The sequence below is a fragment of the Hippoglossus hippoglossus genome, chromosome 9, assembly GCF_009819705.1.
Source record: "Hippoglossus hippoglossus isolate fHipHip1 chromosome 9, fHipHip1.pri, whole genome shotgun sequence".
NCBI lineage: Eukaryota > Metazoa > Chordata > Actinopteri > Pleuronectiformes > Pleuronectidae > Hippoglossus > Hippoglossus hippoglossus.
Window position 1 is genome coordinate 2,959,456 of NC_047159.1, and position 13,759 is coordinate 2,973,214.

Here is a 13,759-nt window from a genome sequence, read left to right on the forward strand (position 1 = left end):
GCAGCTGCAATCAGACTGACTGCTGAGATTGTTTTTCTGACGGCGACTACAAAACGTTCTGCAGGACTATTTCTCCCTGAGAGACGACGTCGGCGCACGGGCGCTGTCGAGCGTTTCACGTGTCGCAAATGTTCTGATGCCTTGAACAGCAAATTCACAAGAGTATAACTTATACTATAGTATAAGTTTGCTAATGACGGTGTTTTTATAGTCGTGTTTTACATCTCACATGTCAGTGCAACAGTGGTAATATTACTTTTTAGTTTGGTTCATGTCCCATCTACTAACATGGAGGAGGCATTCATGACCTATACTGCAGTCAGCCACCAGGGGGCTATCCAGATGATCTGGTGGAGTTTCTGACTGTTAGAATTGTTTATGAGAAAACCTGCAGCCGAGCTCCAGTCAACTGTTTAACCGCCGTTCCACATCATCGCTGCAGGTTAACGCCGGTAACTATAGACGTTAATAGATAACCCGCACCAATTGAACTGAACTGATCGTGTGTTAAACTGAAGACAAACAAACTAAATAGATTGAAATGTGACAGTCACAGTCACAGAGAAGGAGGGAGGGAGAGAGAGAGGGCAAACATCCTCAGGCAAACTCAAACGAGTGACGATGTGACAACATGGCCGACGTCTCCGCCCCCCCAGGGCCAGCAGGACCCGCTTTATTCCTTTTTACGATCAGGATCTTTGTGACGTGTATATATCATTTACACGTCCAAAACCGGAGGGCCTCATCATTTCTGCGGGACGGGGACTGGTGGTGGTGTTAATCTGCGTCGTCTCGTCCAGCGGGCGACAGCGGTGGAACGTCACATGTTTTATTACGAGTGGATTTATACGTCGCAGCCGTTTCAGCAAATGGAAATGACGCACGATCATTTCGCTCGACGTAAATCCGGGAAAAATCCGCCGAGCGGAGCCATGACGACGGCACAGAGACGTCACGGTGGCTCGAAGAGGCAAAATAATTATCTTCCCTGATTCGTCCCCTTTTATATTTCCTGTGCACGTGACGTGTGCACGATTGACAACGTGGTCCCGAGCGCAGCAGGTTTGAAGTTTACCACTGAAGTCGCACTGGGTGGAATTAAATCCACATTTCTGATGCTTTTAGAAACAGTTACACACTCGGAGCTGCTTGGATCAGAGCTTCTCACTGCTCACTACTCAGCAGGCTACAAAATGATACAGATTCCCCCCCCCCCACCCCGAACGACACATGTAGCATCAGCCCATTTGAAGCTGCTGCAGTGAAGCGAGCTCTGGAAAGAGAGTCTGGATCGGAAACTGTAAACCCTGTCCTCCTCCGCGTTAGCAGACGGGACATGGAGCAAACTACATCATCAAGTTGTTCATGCTCCTGGTAAGTTTGGTTATTTGATGATGTGAATATGAGCGGGAAACATCATGATTGACAGCTAAGACTGACTCGTGATTGGAAGTGTATCGACGGGTCCTCGATACCACGGCTCCATCTCTCGGATCACTACAGTGCAGAGGGATCTGATTTTTGGAGTTCCCCACTTCTAAGTCCCACATGTAAACACTTGTTTTACGAAGCAGATAATTCATGATATTAAAAAACATCATCTCAAACTGGAACGGCGCCCAGTACAGCTCATACCTCCGCCAAGACCCAACACTTAAACTCAAATCCAGCCACTCCTAAATAAACACACTTGTAGATTTTAGTTTCTCAGCGTTTTTTACATCCAGATTTATGAATTATTCTCCGGGAAATTGGAGAAAATGTCAAAAAAAACAATGTTGAAGAAAGTAAATAGAACCATTCGTGGATTGGCTCCTTTGTCCTGATCCATGAAGTGTGTTATTTCTTGGATCACGTCCCGACCTTCCCCCAAGAGGAAGTGGAGGACACACAGACAAACAGACAGAGGCTGAACGCAGATTATTTAACGTCGCTGTCGTTCTTCATTACCACCGATCTGATGGATGGAGAGGAATTTACAGCCCAGACCTCCGTCATGATGGCGCTATAATCAAGGTGCCCTACAGTTTGATTCCTTCAGTAGCAGCGACTTGCAATGCCAGGAATTCAAGCCTTGAGGGGGCAGGTGATATATTTGGACATGGTGCTGCATGTTGCCGAGCGCCGGCGTCCTTCACTGCGGGCTACGTGCCATATTTCAGCAGCGTGTCGGGCCTGGTGGCACGCTGACCCGCTGCAATAAGAGCGTGCGTTATTTCAAAATCTGCCCACAATCTTCACTGTTGAGCCGCAAACAACCGGTACATCAGTTGATTTCACTAATTTGACATGAGACCCTAAAGCACTGCAGAGTTTCAGGCAAACAGAAGTGCACCCACACAGTTTTATAGCCTTAAGTCATCGAGCCAACCATCAGCCTACTTCTACAACAACAACAAAAGTAAAAATCTGGTTACCTCTGTTAACGTTGCTGTTTGGATTTGAATAAATAAATAACAACTGCAACATGTATGATCCACTGCAAAGAAAAAGCAAATAATCCAAATGTTGTTAGTTCCAGTTTCTACAATGTGATGATTTGCTGCTTTTGTCTTGAATATCGAAACAAGCAATAGACAGAATCCGCTTCAGCTTCCGGAAACACTGTGAAGTATAATTCTCTCTATTTCCCGACATTCTTTAGACTAAACGATGAATCAGGAATAATGAGTTGATGATTGATAAATAAAGCTGCAGCCTCATTTTCATCTTAAGACAAACATCTGAATTTGGAGATTTAGACGAGCATCATCAAACTGTGACATCAAACAGATTATTCAAATTGAACTTCTTTAACTTCAGTCTGACCCATATTTCTGACTGCAGAATGTAACATCATATATAATATCTGCTCATGAGAGCTGCTTCCTCCATGTTTGGTGCATGACATGACAGGATGTTCAGGAGGACCCGAGGGTGACGTGACTGAAGACGTCACTTTACACCCGAACACTTCAGACTCAGGTTACAGGGCCGGGAGCTGGACACAGTTGACAGGTCAGTGATTTAGTGCAGATGTGGAACATCAGTCAAACGCGTCTGCTCCGACGAGAAGGTCTGAACAAAGCAAACTGCTTCAGCCACGGGGACAATAAGGGGAAGATCTGTAGTGTTGTATTTCACTGTTTAACTCACACGTGTTACAATCACACAGGCTTTGATCAGTTTGGATTTCTGAAGACTTGTTGTTACTTTTACTGATGTTACTGTTCCCATAAAGTACAGGGGGAAAAGAGACAGGGCACCATTGTTCCCATACAGTAAAGAACTTAAAATCAACAAAATAACCTTGATTTTGTTTTACCAGGGATGACGGGTTGTCGTTTTTCCCTTCAGGCAGTGGAGGGCAGGAGAGCATGAACCCAGTTCAAGTCACCGCCCGTACAAGAGTCTTAAAGAAGCAAAGCTAACGCACCCACGACAATACACCTGGTCGGGAATCTTGACAGATTTGTCCCATTAAAAAGAATTCGAGAGCAGATAAGAAATCTGAGAGCAGACGTTTCACGCGAATAGAAGCAGCGTGACTGATACGAGTAGAGCTGAAGCTGGAGGGCAGGAAATCTGCGTGCGAGCAACAGAGCATTTGAGTTCAAGCCCACAGTTTGAGCACAAGCAGATCCAATCTATGAAGTAGCAAGAGCAGCGTTACAAAATAACGTTCGATCTCCAATAAAGCCGTCGCCGCTTGACTTCCCGTTTGCAGGATGGAAAACGCCCGATCAGCCGCCTGAATGGTTAACGACCCGACTGTCGAACAATGACAGAGTTTTGGCATCAGAAATTTTGACCGGCTGCCATGAAGTTTGAGTCTGATTTCCCACATGGCAGCTGTCAGAGGATCCGTTCTAAATGAGCTCCCTTTGGTTTCTATTCAGGCACAGTGTTGTGGTAACTGTAGTCGACCGTGCACTGCACATTCCCAGCATTCCCCTGTGCAGCCATACGGCTCCTGTACATAAAGGCAGCATAGATGAGCCGTTACAAGTCAGGGTTGTACAGGAGAATCATTCGTCTTTAATCTAACATCCTGATGACAGGTTTTTTTGTTTTTCTTGAACTTCAGTTATTTGACAAAATGAAAACTTGCTTCCTGAAGCGCACGTAAATGCAAAGATTGAGAAAAACTGATGGAAAGTTCCTTGAATAAACTGTTATTGATACAGAGAGATCAAGCTGTTTAGCGTGTTTGGAGTGTGGGTGAATAAAACATGTGGTTTGAGTTAAAGAAACTTATAAATCTGATAGAAATCAGAGTTTCCCCAGCTTCATGTCAGTATATTACACTAAAGACATGATCCAGGGTTCCTACACACTGCAGAGAAACGTGGAGATGCATGAAAGAATTACCTTCATGTCTAAAAACAATTTAGAATTGCTGTAAAAACCTGTGGGACACGACTGTTCTGCCTTCCTAATATGCATAACCTATGTCTCTCAACGGCTGTCACCTCGGATGTGTGATCGAGCCTCGACGTCTTTTTGAATCCAGCTGTGAGGGACGATCAGAACGATCTGCGCTCACGGTTCGGTGGAGTCATTATTTGCCGTAAATCAAGCTGAACACCAAATCTAAATCAAATAAAGAAATTAGAGTCTGGAGAAAGAAGAAAGAGGAAACGGATGATTTGTGACCAGGCTGGTTTTTTGTTTTTTTTAGTTCTTATGATTTCACCACAGTCACAAAAACACTCAGAGGCCCGAGGGCGTCTTCCTCCTCTGAGGTCTGCACTTTAATCTGTGTTTTCTCTCTGCCCACCACTCCAGGTGTTGGGGGAGGTTCCTCACTTTGAACTCCACAAGGGCCTTTTCCCGGCTGTGTCCGAACATGCAGGGGCGTCCCACCTGTCTCCCTGCCGTCTCCGTTTTCCCACAAACCCCCTCGTCTTCCTCCTCCTCCGCCTCCTTCTCTTTTCCCTCCCCCTCCATCTTCCCGCCTGAGCCGTTTCTTCCTTCACATCCTCGCTCCGACAATTATCCCGTTTCAAAGCGAAGGGGAAGACTAACGCAGGGGAAGGCAGGATGTGTTCCCGTGCATTTACGGGATTGGAGGTATATGTCACCGCTCGCTGTTTCCGGCTTTACTGTAATTATGCTGATAACACAGCAGGAACGGAGCAGGAGCTCCTCTTCATTCCGCCTGGGAACCACAACTCTGCCGCTCAGAGCCGTGTTTAACGCTTTTTAAGAGAGATTACCAGTTGTTGCAAGACACAAGTGGTGTTTTTCTAAAGTGCACGGCAGCAATTTCATTCCTTCTAACTCACGTTCCACCAATAAGAGCACAGAGGAGATAACTTCAGTTCTGACTCACTCCGAGCTGCTTCCTGAGCTGAATGTTTAAAACATTGACTATAAGAATAAAGGTTTCTCTTGATTCTGTTGCATATTATATTCTCAGAATAAAAAAACAGATAAAATACATTATCAAACTCTGCTTTTTACAGTTCAAAATGACACAATACTGCCAAAAATATACATATAAATATACAGAGTACAGTTTTCTCGTGGTTCTGTCGCAGAACTTAAACCTTTTCAGACGAAACTTGTCTTTGTCCGTTTCCTGTTTCAACACGACACTGCTCCCGTGCACAGAGAATCAGTTTTCACAGTTTGGTATAAGAGAGACTGGTGTGCACAGGTTCTTCAACTCAACCCTGTCCAACACCTCTGTGATGAACTGGAACTGAGGCCACATCTCCGAACATCAGAGAAAGAGTTCTGACTTTCAGAAAACACTCACAGTCTCCAATCAATCTAACCGGGATCTGAACCAGCATCCTTCTTGCTGTGAGGCGGCAGTGCCAACCACCATTCCCCCCGTGTGGACGTATGTGGAAAATGCAAACACTTGGAAGTTCAAGCGAAGTGACGTTAGTAGAAAAACCTTACACAGTGAGAAAAGATGCTGAAGAAGCCACAACATCAAACTCTAAAGTACGACTCCAGCCAGAATCTGAGGATCCACCAACAGAAGAAGACACAAAAAGCAAATCTCAGAGCAGAACCCTGGATGTTCTCCAGCCCCCAGCAGAACCACCGGGAGTAAAACTCCTCTCTAACTTTGAAAAAGATCCCAACCTTCCACCGGCTGAGCTGCGGGGATTCAGAGGCTCCTCCTCCTGCAGCCGGGACCGCCACCGCCGCCGCCGAGCCGCATCAAGCTCTCTCATCGCCATTATCATCCACATAGTCAGTATCCGGCATGCATTATAGATGAGAGGCATCTTCTCGGCTGCGTCTCAGACAACGGAGGATGTGCAGCAATCCCTACTGATAGTACGTACGCCTTGTACCACCTATCACACACACACACACACACACACTTAATGGCTTCGACCGTCACTCATACAAACCCGGTGATGTCCCACTGAATAATACATGAGCCAAATACTCATCAGGCTTCACAACCCCACTCACGATCCTGATTCTGTGAGCGGACACGGAGGACATTTCAACCAGCGATGCTGAGGAGGTACAACAGGCCGATAACGTGTGGGGTCACCTACCGCGTGCAGCGATCCCTCGTAGATACAAGCTCCTGAGGGAGGGAGAGAGAGAGGGAGGGAGAGAGAGAGAGAGAGAGTTAGCATCAGACAGTCCAGTCATGATCACACTTTCGTATTTGATATGTCACAAAGCCCTTTTTTAACTGAGGGATTATGTATAAACTGTGAGTGTAACTCCCGCAGACGCTCGGGGTCAAACGGCAGATCAGACTCAGGACGGACGAGGAATCAATTTCCCTCCCAAACTCCAGGATGTGGGTTTCTGTGAGAGTCACGGGCGCCTGTGCCGTGGTCATTATGTCTTTGCAGCAGGAGGATGATACAGGGGGGGGGGGGGGGATATTCCATATCTCTGAGAAGCTGAGCCACAAGATTCCAATCTGATGATGAGTCTTTTCAGACGCGCTGGACAGGTGTCAGGGTTTTCAGTTTGTCAATATGAAAACTTTTATTGTTGGATTTGTCGAGGGTTTGTGCATTTACGTGAAAACGAAGTGTATTTTCTTCATTTAAGTTTCTATTTATTTGCTTGTATTTTGTGTTTTCTTTGTATTTATGGTTTCCACTGGTCAAAACCCCACTTGTGTCTTAGTCTGACATTAGAATGGACAGATTCATCATTCACTCCCAAGTGAAATAACAGAAAGACAGAAAGACAAACTCCTCTACTGGCAACAGGAAGGATCAGCTTTTTAGTGGCTTTATCTGCATTTAAAATAAACCTGCGTATTCCTGTTTATTTTGGTGTCAAAGATGTGCAAGTGTTGCAAAAACTTAATTTCAGGACACCTCACACTGAGTTTACAAAAGTGTGAGTTTTCACCTGCGGCAACTTTCCCCCTCCAAACTTTGCCAATTCCGAATTCAGCACTTATCGCCGTTTACATCCAGCACATCATCATCATCATCATCATCATCTCTCCACTCGCCTGGAAATTTTAAAAAGCCAGAGAAACACTGCGTCTTTAGGCGGAAGGACGCTGATGATTATCTCTGCTCAATTTGAGGGTTAAATGTTGAGGAAATGCAGACGCACGCCTCAGCGCAGCCTCGCTGAGCCGCCTCGGGGCAAAGTGCAGAGAGGGTTTAACATTTACCATAATGATGCAGAGGGGAAAACAAGAGCACGGTTACAGATACGTTCTCATGCACCGAGGCCGAGAGCGAGTCTCCTCGTCCGTCTGCACGAAAGAGGGAGCGAAGTGAAATATCGTGTGGCAGTTTGGATCGGCTCAGGGCGGACGTACAGGAAGTGGATCAAAACCTGCTGAAGTGTTTTCCAGAAGCTCGGAGCTATCGACAACAACTAACAAGTCAATTAGTGACGTTAATTAACACGTCAAATGTTGGAGTTCACTGTAAACCAGCTGGAGACGTGAGGAGGGATTCACTTCAAAACTATATGAGGAATGTGCATGGTAATGATTGGCAATTTATCAATTATTGAAAAGCACATTTCAGCGAAAAAACATTTAAACTGAAGCTGAAAATACACAGAATTTACGATAAAGATGTTTTTATTGAAGTGTTTATCGAGTGTTCGCCATATTTGCAACTAGTGAGCGACAGATACTGTTTTTTTGGGGGTTCGATACCAATATTAGGGAGTAAAACATTTCTGATACTGACATATTGGCCGATACTTGTATTTAAAAAAATGTAACAGTGATTTCTGAGATGTCGTTGTCAAACTGTTACGACAAAGAAATGTAAATTAAGCTCGATATTTTTCAGCTAAACCATAAACTTTGATATAAATAACTATAAATAAGAAGAAAACACAAATACAACCACATGTATAGAAGTGGAATTAAGAAAAATAGGTTACTTTCCCCTACTTTGTTTTTTTTTATGATTTGATCATCGGCCGAGTGATAATTCGGTGTGAAATGGACAAAAGAAGAGAAGTAATTAAAGAGTGAAATCCCATATTTCCAACATTTATTTGACTGTGACAAAAGGCTGAACTTTTCACTTCCTCATCTCATCTACAGGATCTTTTGAGGGGGAGAGAGTTTTCAGAAAAGTCTAAAAACACTTTAACTGGAGGTTCGGTTCGTGCTGGAGGTTCACGGAGGATTAGTGGAACCTGACACATGGAGAGTTTGCTCGTGTTTATGTTTCAAAAAGCCAATTTTGAACCAGAAGATTCTTTAATGAGCAGAATCATGAGAATTCAAACGCCGTTTTCTCGTGATGGAGCCTTGAATATGGATGAGTTTCATCACAGGGAGAAAAAACTGCGCCGAAGAGCAGATCATCACAAAGCCGAGAAATTAACAAGCCCCTTTACATCCTGTATTTGATCAACATTTAATGTCCCAAGCACACGATAAAACTTTAATATCTCCAGATAACAAGATAACATGTTTAAATTATAATCTCATGTCGTGAATCGTTATGAATCTGCAGAGAACTGAATAAAAACCAACAGTCAGCCGCGATCAGCCTTTCTCTGCCTTGACCTCAGAGTCTCTTTCAAATCACACAAACGCTCATTTCACAGAGTTTCTGAAAGAGGCCCCTCCACCCCGGACATTTTTTTTTTTTGCTCCAGTTATTAAGCATCAAGTGGAGATTTAACTGTTTGTGATGCAGGGAAAGTGAAACCTCGTACTTTTACTGTGATTTGCAGGGGAAAGGGAAATTAAAACCTTTTTAATTTACGATAAATATTCTTTAAAAAAGGTGGAAGTTTGTCCGTGATTATGTTTAAACTTTTTATATCCTCATCTTAATGCTGTTCGAGCTGGAGTTTCACGTTTCTTAGACATTTAAAGATCTGATTTCTTTCCAAAAATTGAACTGCAAGTTAAGATATCTTCTGACCTGCATGTTGCCAAAGCAATGCATCATGGGACAGAGGTCAAGAGGAGCCATGGTAAAGTATTCACTGGATAATCTCCTGTGTGAGGCAGCGATGAGAACAGGAACAAACTGTCAAAGAACTTTGTTTTCATCCAGAAAGTTCATCTCCTCCTCGTCATCCATCCTCTCCACTTAATGTCATGACCCGTGTCAACTCTCTCGCTCCGAACGCCAACGTGCTCCTTCTCCGGCGGAAAGGAGGCGAACGAGCGTCTCTCGCTTTCTACGAAGGTTTGAATCTGGTCGAGTCAAGTGCTGCCAAGCGGATTGGACGCACGCCGGCATGAAGAGATGCTAATGACTCCGGTGCAGGAGTCTGAGGTCCAGGTTCTGCAGAGGAACTTTCACCTGCCAGATCTCTACATGCACTATGATCTCCACTGATGGGGGGGGGGGGGGGGGGGGGGGGAGTGGCTGCAGTGCATGCTGGGGGACGACCTTCTGGGTTTGATGCAGAGACGAAGTTATGAAAATTTAAAGAGCTCAAAGGCCCGAGAGCAGAATCGATTTCACAGGCGTGTTTTGGATGTTTGAGGAAATGCAGACGAGGTTGAGTCAGACACTTTGAGGTGTTGCTCCTCCACAGTTCGTCCTGTGAGAATCTTCTTCTCACAGATCTCACACACCTGAGGGACTGTTGGGTCTGATAATGATTGACAGCCTGCAGGGTTTCATTCCAGAGGCTGAGCCGCTGGGTTTACACTCCGGAGTGGCTCCTCCTTTGATTCAGCAGCTTCTCACGAGCGGACTTTGAAGTTCGACTCGACTTGGGTCTCACTAAGAGCAGATTTTGGTGATTTGCAGATCAAACGGTGCAAAGACTTCCTGTTGAATTTGGGTCCAAGTTTCTAACTGGAGGTGGAGGGGCTGTTTAAACAACACTTAAAAAAACTTTAACGTTTCAAATTAGCCGGACACAATTAAACCTGTGTTTCAATTACGCTTAACACAGAAGTTTGGATTTATCAGTGCAGGATAAATCTGACCAGGCAACATAAACCGTTAAGTCACCACCGGAGGAAGATGATGATGACATTCATTCAGTAAAATGTTAAAAATGTGAAAGAGCTCACTTTAAATTCACCATCTCAGCAGGAATCACACAAACTTCTCTCCTCTCTCAGCCTGGTGAACAAAACCCTGCTCAGTGGATCCCTCCCCGGGGTCCTGGCCCCCTGCTGGGGTCCCTGAGGAGGAATGAATCCCACTCACTGGTGGATCAATGCAAACTGTTCCACCGGGAGAGGGAAGGGGGCAAGTGTGGCCGTAACTTTCAGTGTGAGTGCAACCAGGACAGGTTGTGGTTTCAGTGGATCTGGTTCTAATGTGGTCCCTGATCAGCCCCTGACCCACATAACAACCCGACAAATACCAACCATAGATCCCCCGGGGGACGCTGAGGATCCCGGCGAGAGCTCCAGCAAATATCCACCATCCAGCCATGGTGGCAGCAGAACCGGGGGAATTAAATCCAAATCCAGGGAGAAACGACGCGACGTGTTGGGGTGTGAATCTCCGGCAGGTCCCTCTGAGCATATTAAAGAAGATCCGGTGGAGATCCGGGCTGTGTCCTCCCCGGAGGAGCGGGGACACGGGGCGCACCGGCTCCGGCTCCTGGGCGCTGCGCTCCGGGCTGGAAGGCAGCCGCGCGGTGCTGGACAAGTCTCCGCCGCCGCCGCTGCGTCTCCTGCGGACTCCGCCTGGTCGCAGCTCCGCGGGTCGAGCACGGATCTGTGGGTGCGAGAGGAACCGGGAGGAACCGGGAGGAACCGGGAGGAACCGGGAGCACGGGAGGCTGGACGGAGGTTTTCTTCTGCTCCTCCAGCTGCAGCGACCGGGACGCTTTTAAAAGCGCATGACGACGGGAGGCGGACACACCAGCGGACTTTACGCGCTCCTGCTGCGGAGGTTTGAACTCACTTCTCCTCCTCCCAGAGCCCCCCCACTCCTTCCTCCTTCCTCCCTCCTCCTCCTCTTCTTCTTCTTGTCTTTCTTCTTCTTCTTCTTCGTCCCCCCCCCCCTCCCCTCACTCCAGGAGGACGTCCCACCTCCTCCTCACATGCTGGAGTCTCCCTGAGGATTCACACATGAAGGAGAGAGTTAGTGAAGGAATATAAAGTCAGAATATAAATAAATATATGATAGGTATATGAATAGCTTCATCATTTAAATCCCATTTACTGCAGGAAATATCTGGTTAATACAAATACAATCTGTATATAACCTCTTTATAGTGTATATGTTATGTTTACATTCTGTTTATTCTGTTTACACACTGAATATATTATCTTTACACTGTGAATATTATCTTTACACTGTGTATATTATCTTTACAGTGTGTATATTATCTTTACAGTGTGTATATATTAGCTTTACACTGTATATATTAGCTTTACAGAATATATATGAGCTTTACACTGTATATATTAGCTTTACACTGTATATATTAGCTTTACAGTGTATATATGAGCTTTACACTGTATATATGAGCTTTACACTGTATATATCATCTTTACAGTGTATATATTGACTTTTATATTGTCAATATCCCCTTTACATTGTAACTATCATCTGTACATTGTTTATATTCTGTTTACATATCTTATCTTATCTTATCTTATCTCATCTTATCGTACCTGTCTCATAATATTCCTCTTGTACCTGAGTGGAAATGAAAGAGGAAACTTTCTGTTTTATTCACAGTCACTGAAACATCAAACTCATTCTAATCAAGCTGCTGGTTTAAGGTGAAAAAGTTGCATAGTGTTGATTTAGTTGGAACTTGTCACTGAAATATTCACATTTAAGAACTTTAAAATGTGTCTGAGATTCCAAATATCCACATTTTTACTATCATTTATATTTGTGATGCCTTTAAACATGTAAAAATACTTTAATGAATCAGTTTATTGTTATTATAACACACTTCATCCTTTAACGTCACAATAAGGTGGAAGCTAATTAGTTTATCTCACTTAATGGGATTTTATATCCTGTTGTTACCATAGTTATATAATCTATATGTATTTTAATAAGGTATATATACAGTTGACAGTATTAACAGGGAGTTTGACTCATCTGACTCGTGGGCGCTGTATTGTCTAAGTTTATCTGCGTCGGTGTCACTTTAATGACTCCACGGGGACTTTGTCAAGTTTTCTCACTGAGCTTTTTGTGTATTTATAGCACTTTGCATTCATGGAGAGTTACAGTGTGTTTTCCACTGGGCTTATTTTTCATCTATAATAAGTGAGGAGTGTGTAATTCAGCTGATGCCTGTTTGATAACCTCCTGGAGTCTTATTATTAGACGTGTGCAGCTCTCTCTGTGTGTGTGTGTGTGTGTGTGATGTTGAATCAGAGGCGGTGCAGGCCTGAGATTCCTCAGTGTCACATGGCAGTAACCTGATCTCCTCTCAGCCCCTTTGTCCTCTGCCAAAAGCAGGGATCAGATCAGTTTTTGCTTTTGAACGAGCTTTATTTCTTGCTGCTTTAACCGCGGCTGGCTGCACCCTGCGACTATTTATAACCAGCACCCAGTGACGCGGTGGGAGATTAAAATATTCGGGGTAAACCCTGAGCTCCAGTCTGTCGTCAGCAAAACTCCAACTCGGACAAACACATGAATAATTAACATTTTCTTCATTAAAGACGATTTAACCAACATCAATGGAGGCATCACATCATCGTCATCATCATCATCATCATCATCATCATCATCATCATCATCATCATCAGGACTCCTTCCTCTTCTTGACTCTTAGGAAACTTCTTAAAGACTCTGGCTCTTGACCAATCAGATGTGACCATATCGTGTGATGGAATCCAAACTTTCTGCAGAGTTTCTGCAGGTTTCTTGGAGTTCAGTTACAGAATTCAATATGGCTGCAACGCTGCGAGGCCTCGAACCTCCTCAGGAGTCTGACGAGGCTGAGAGTCTGACGAGGCTGAGTCTGACGAGGTTGAACCCCAAATCAATCTAACAAATAACATCATAACCTCTGTTGACTACAGCCTGAATCTGTTGACCCTCTAATTGGAGGAGGACATTAAACTTTACAATACTTTGAATGACGTAGACAATATAATGCACAGAAATCCGGCCGGTAAGGGTCAGAATCTCGTGCTGGTCATGGAGAAACTTGCTGAAGTAAATTATATTATTGTGATTATTTCCTTCATCTTCTCTGCCTCTCTCTCTCTGATGCTGCAGCTTGATTTCCCCACTGGGACAAATAAACTTATCTCCATATTAAACTGAATATCAACCTGCTCGGCGTCAGAGGACGGTCGATGTGGACGGCAGAGAGACAGTTAGAAAAACATTCATGTAAAACTAACCTGGTTCAGCTGAAACTTTGATTCACTGGTTTAAGATTCTGA

At 44.6% G+C, this 13,759-nt stretch overlaps 1 protein-coding gene across 1 annotated transcript in view; it reads right to left on the reverse strand.

Moving 5' to 3' along the window:
• fras1 (Fraser extracellular matrix complex subunit 1) overlaps positions 1 to 11,341 on the reverse strand; it is a 180,688-nt gene extending 169,347 nt beyond the window's left edge. The window contains 2 exon segments of the mRNA XM_034595438.1: positions 6,510 to 6,541; positions 10,754 to 11,341. Of these exon segments, the coding sequence (XP_034451329.1) occupies positions 6,510 to 6,541; positions 10,754 to 10,913 (192 nt within the window). The 5' untranslated portion in view covers positions 10,914 to 11,341.
• Between the last annotated feature and the right edge of the window lie 2,418 nt (positions 11,342 to 13,759).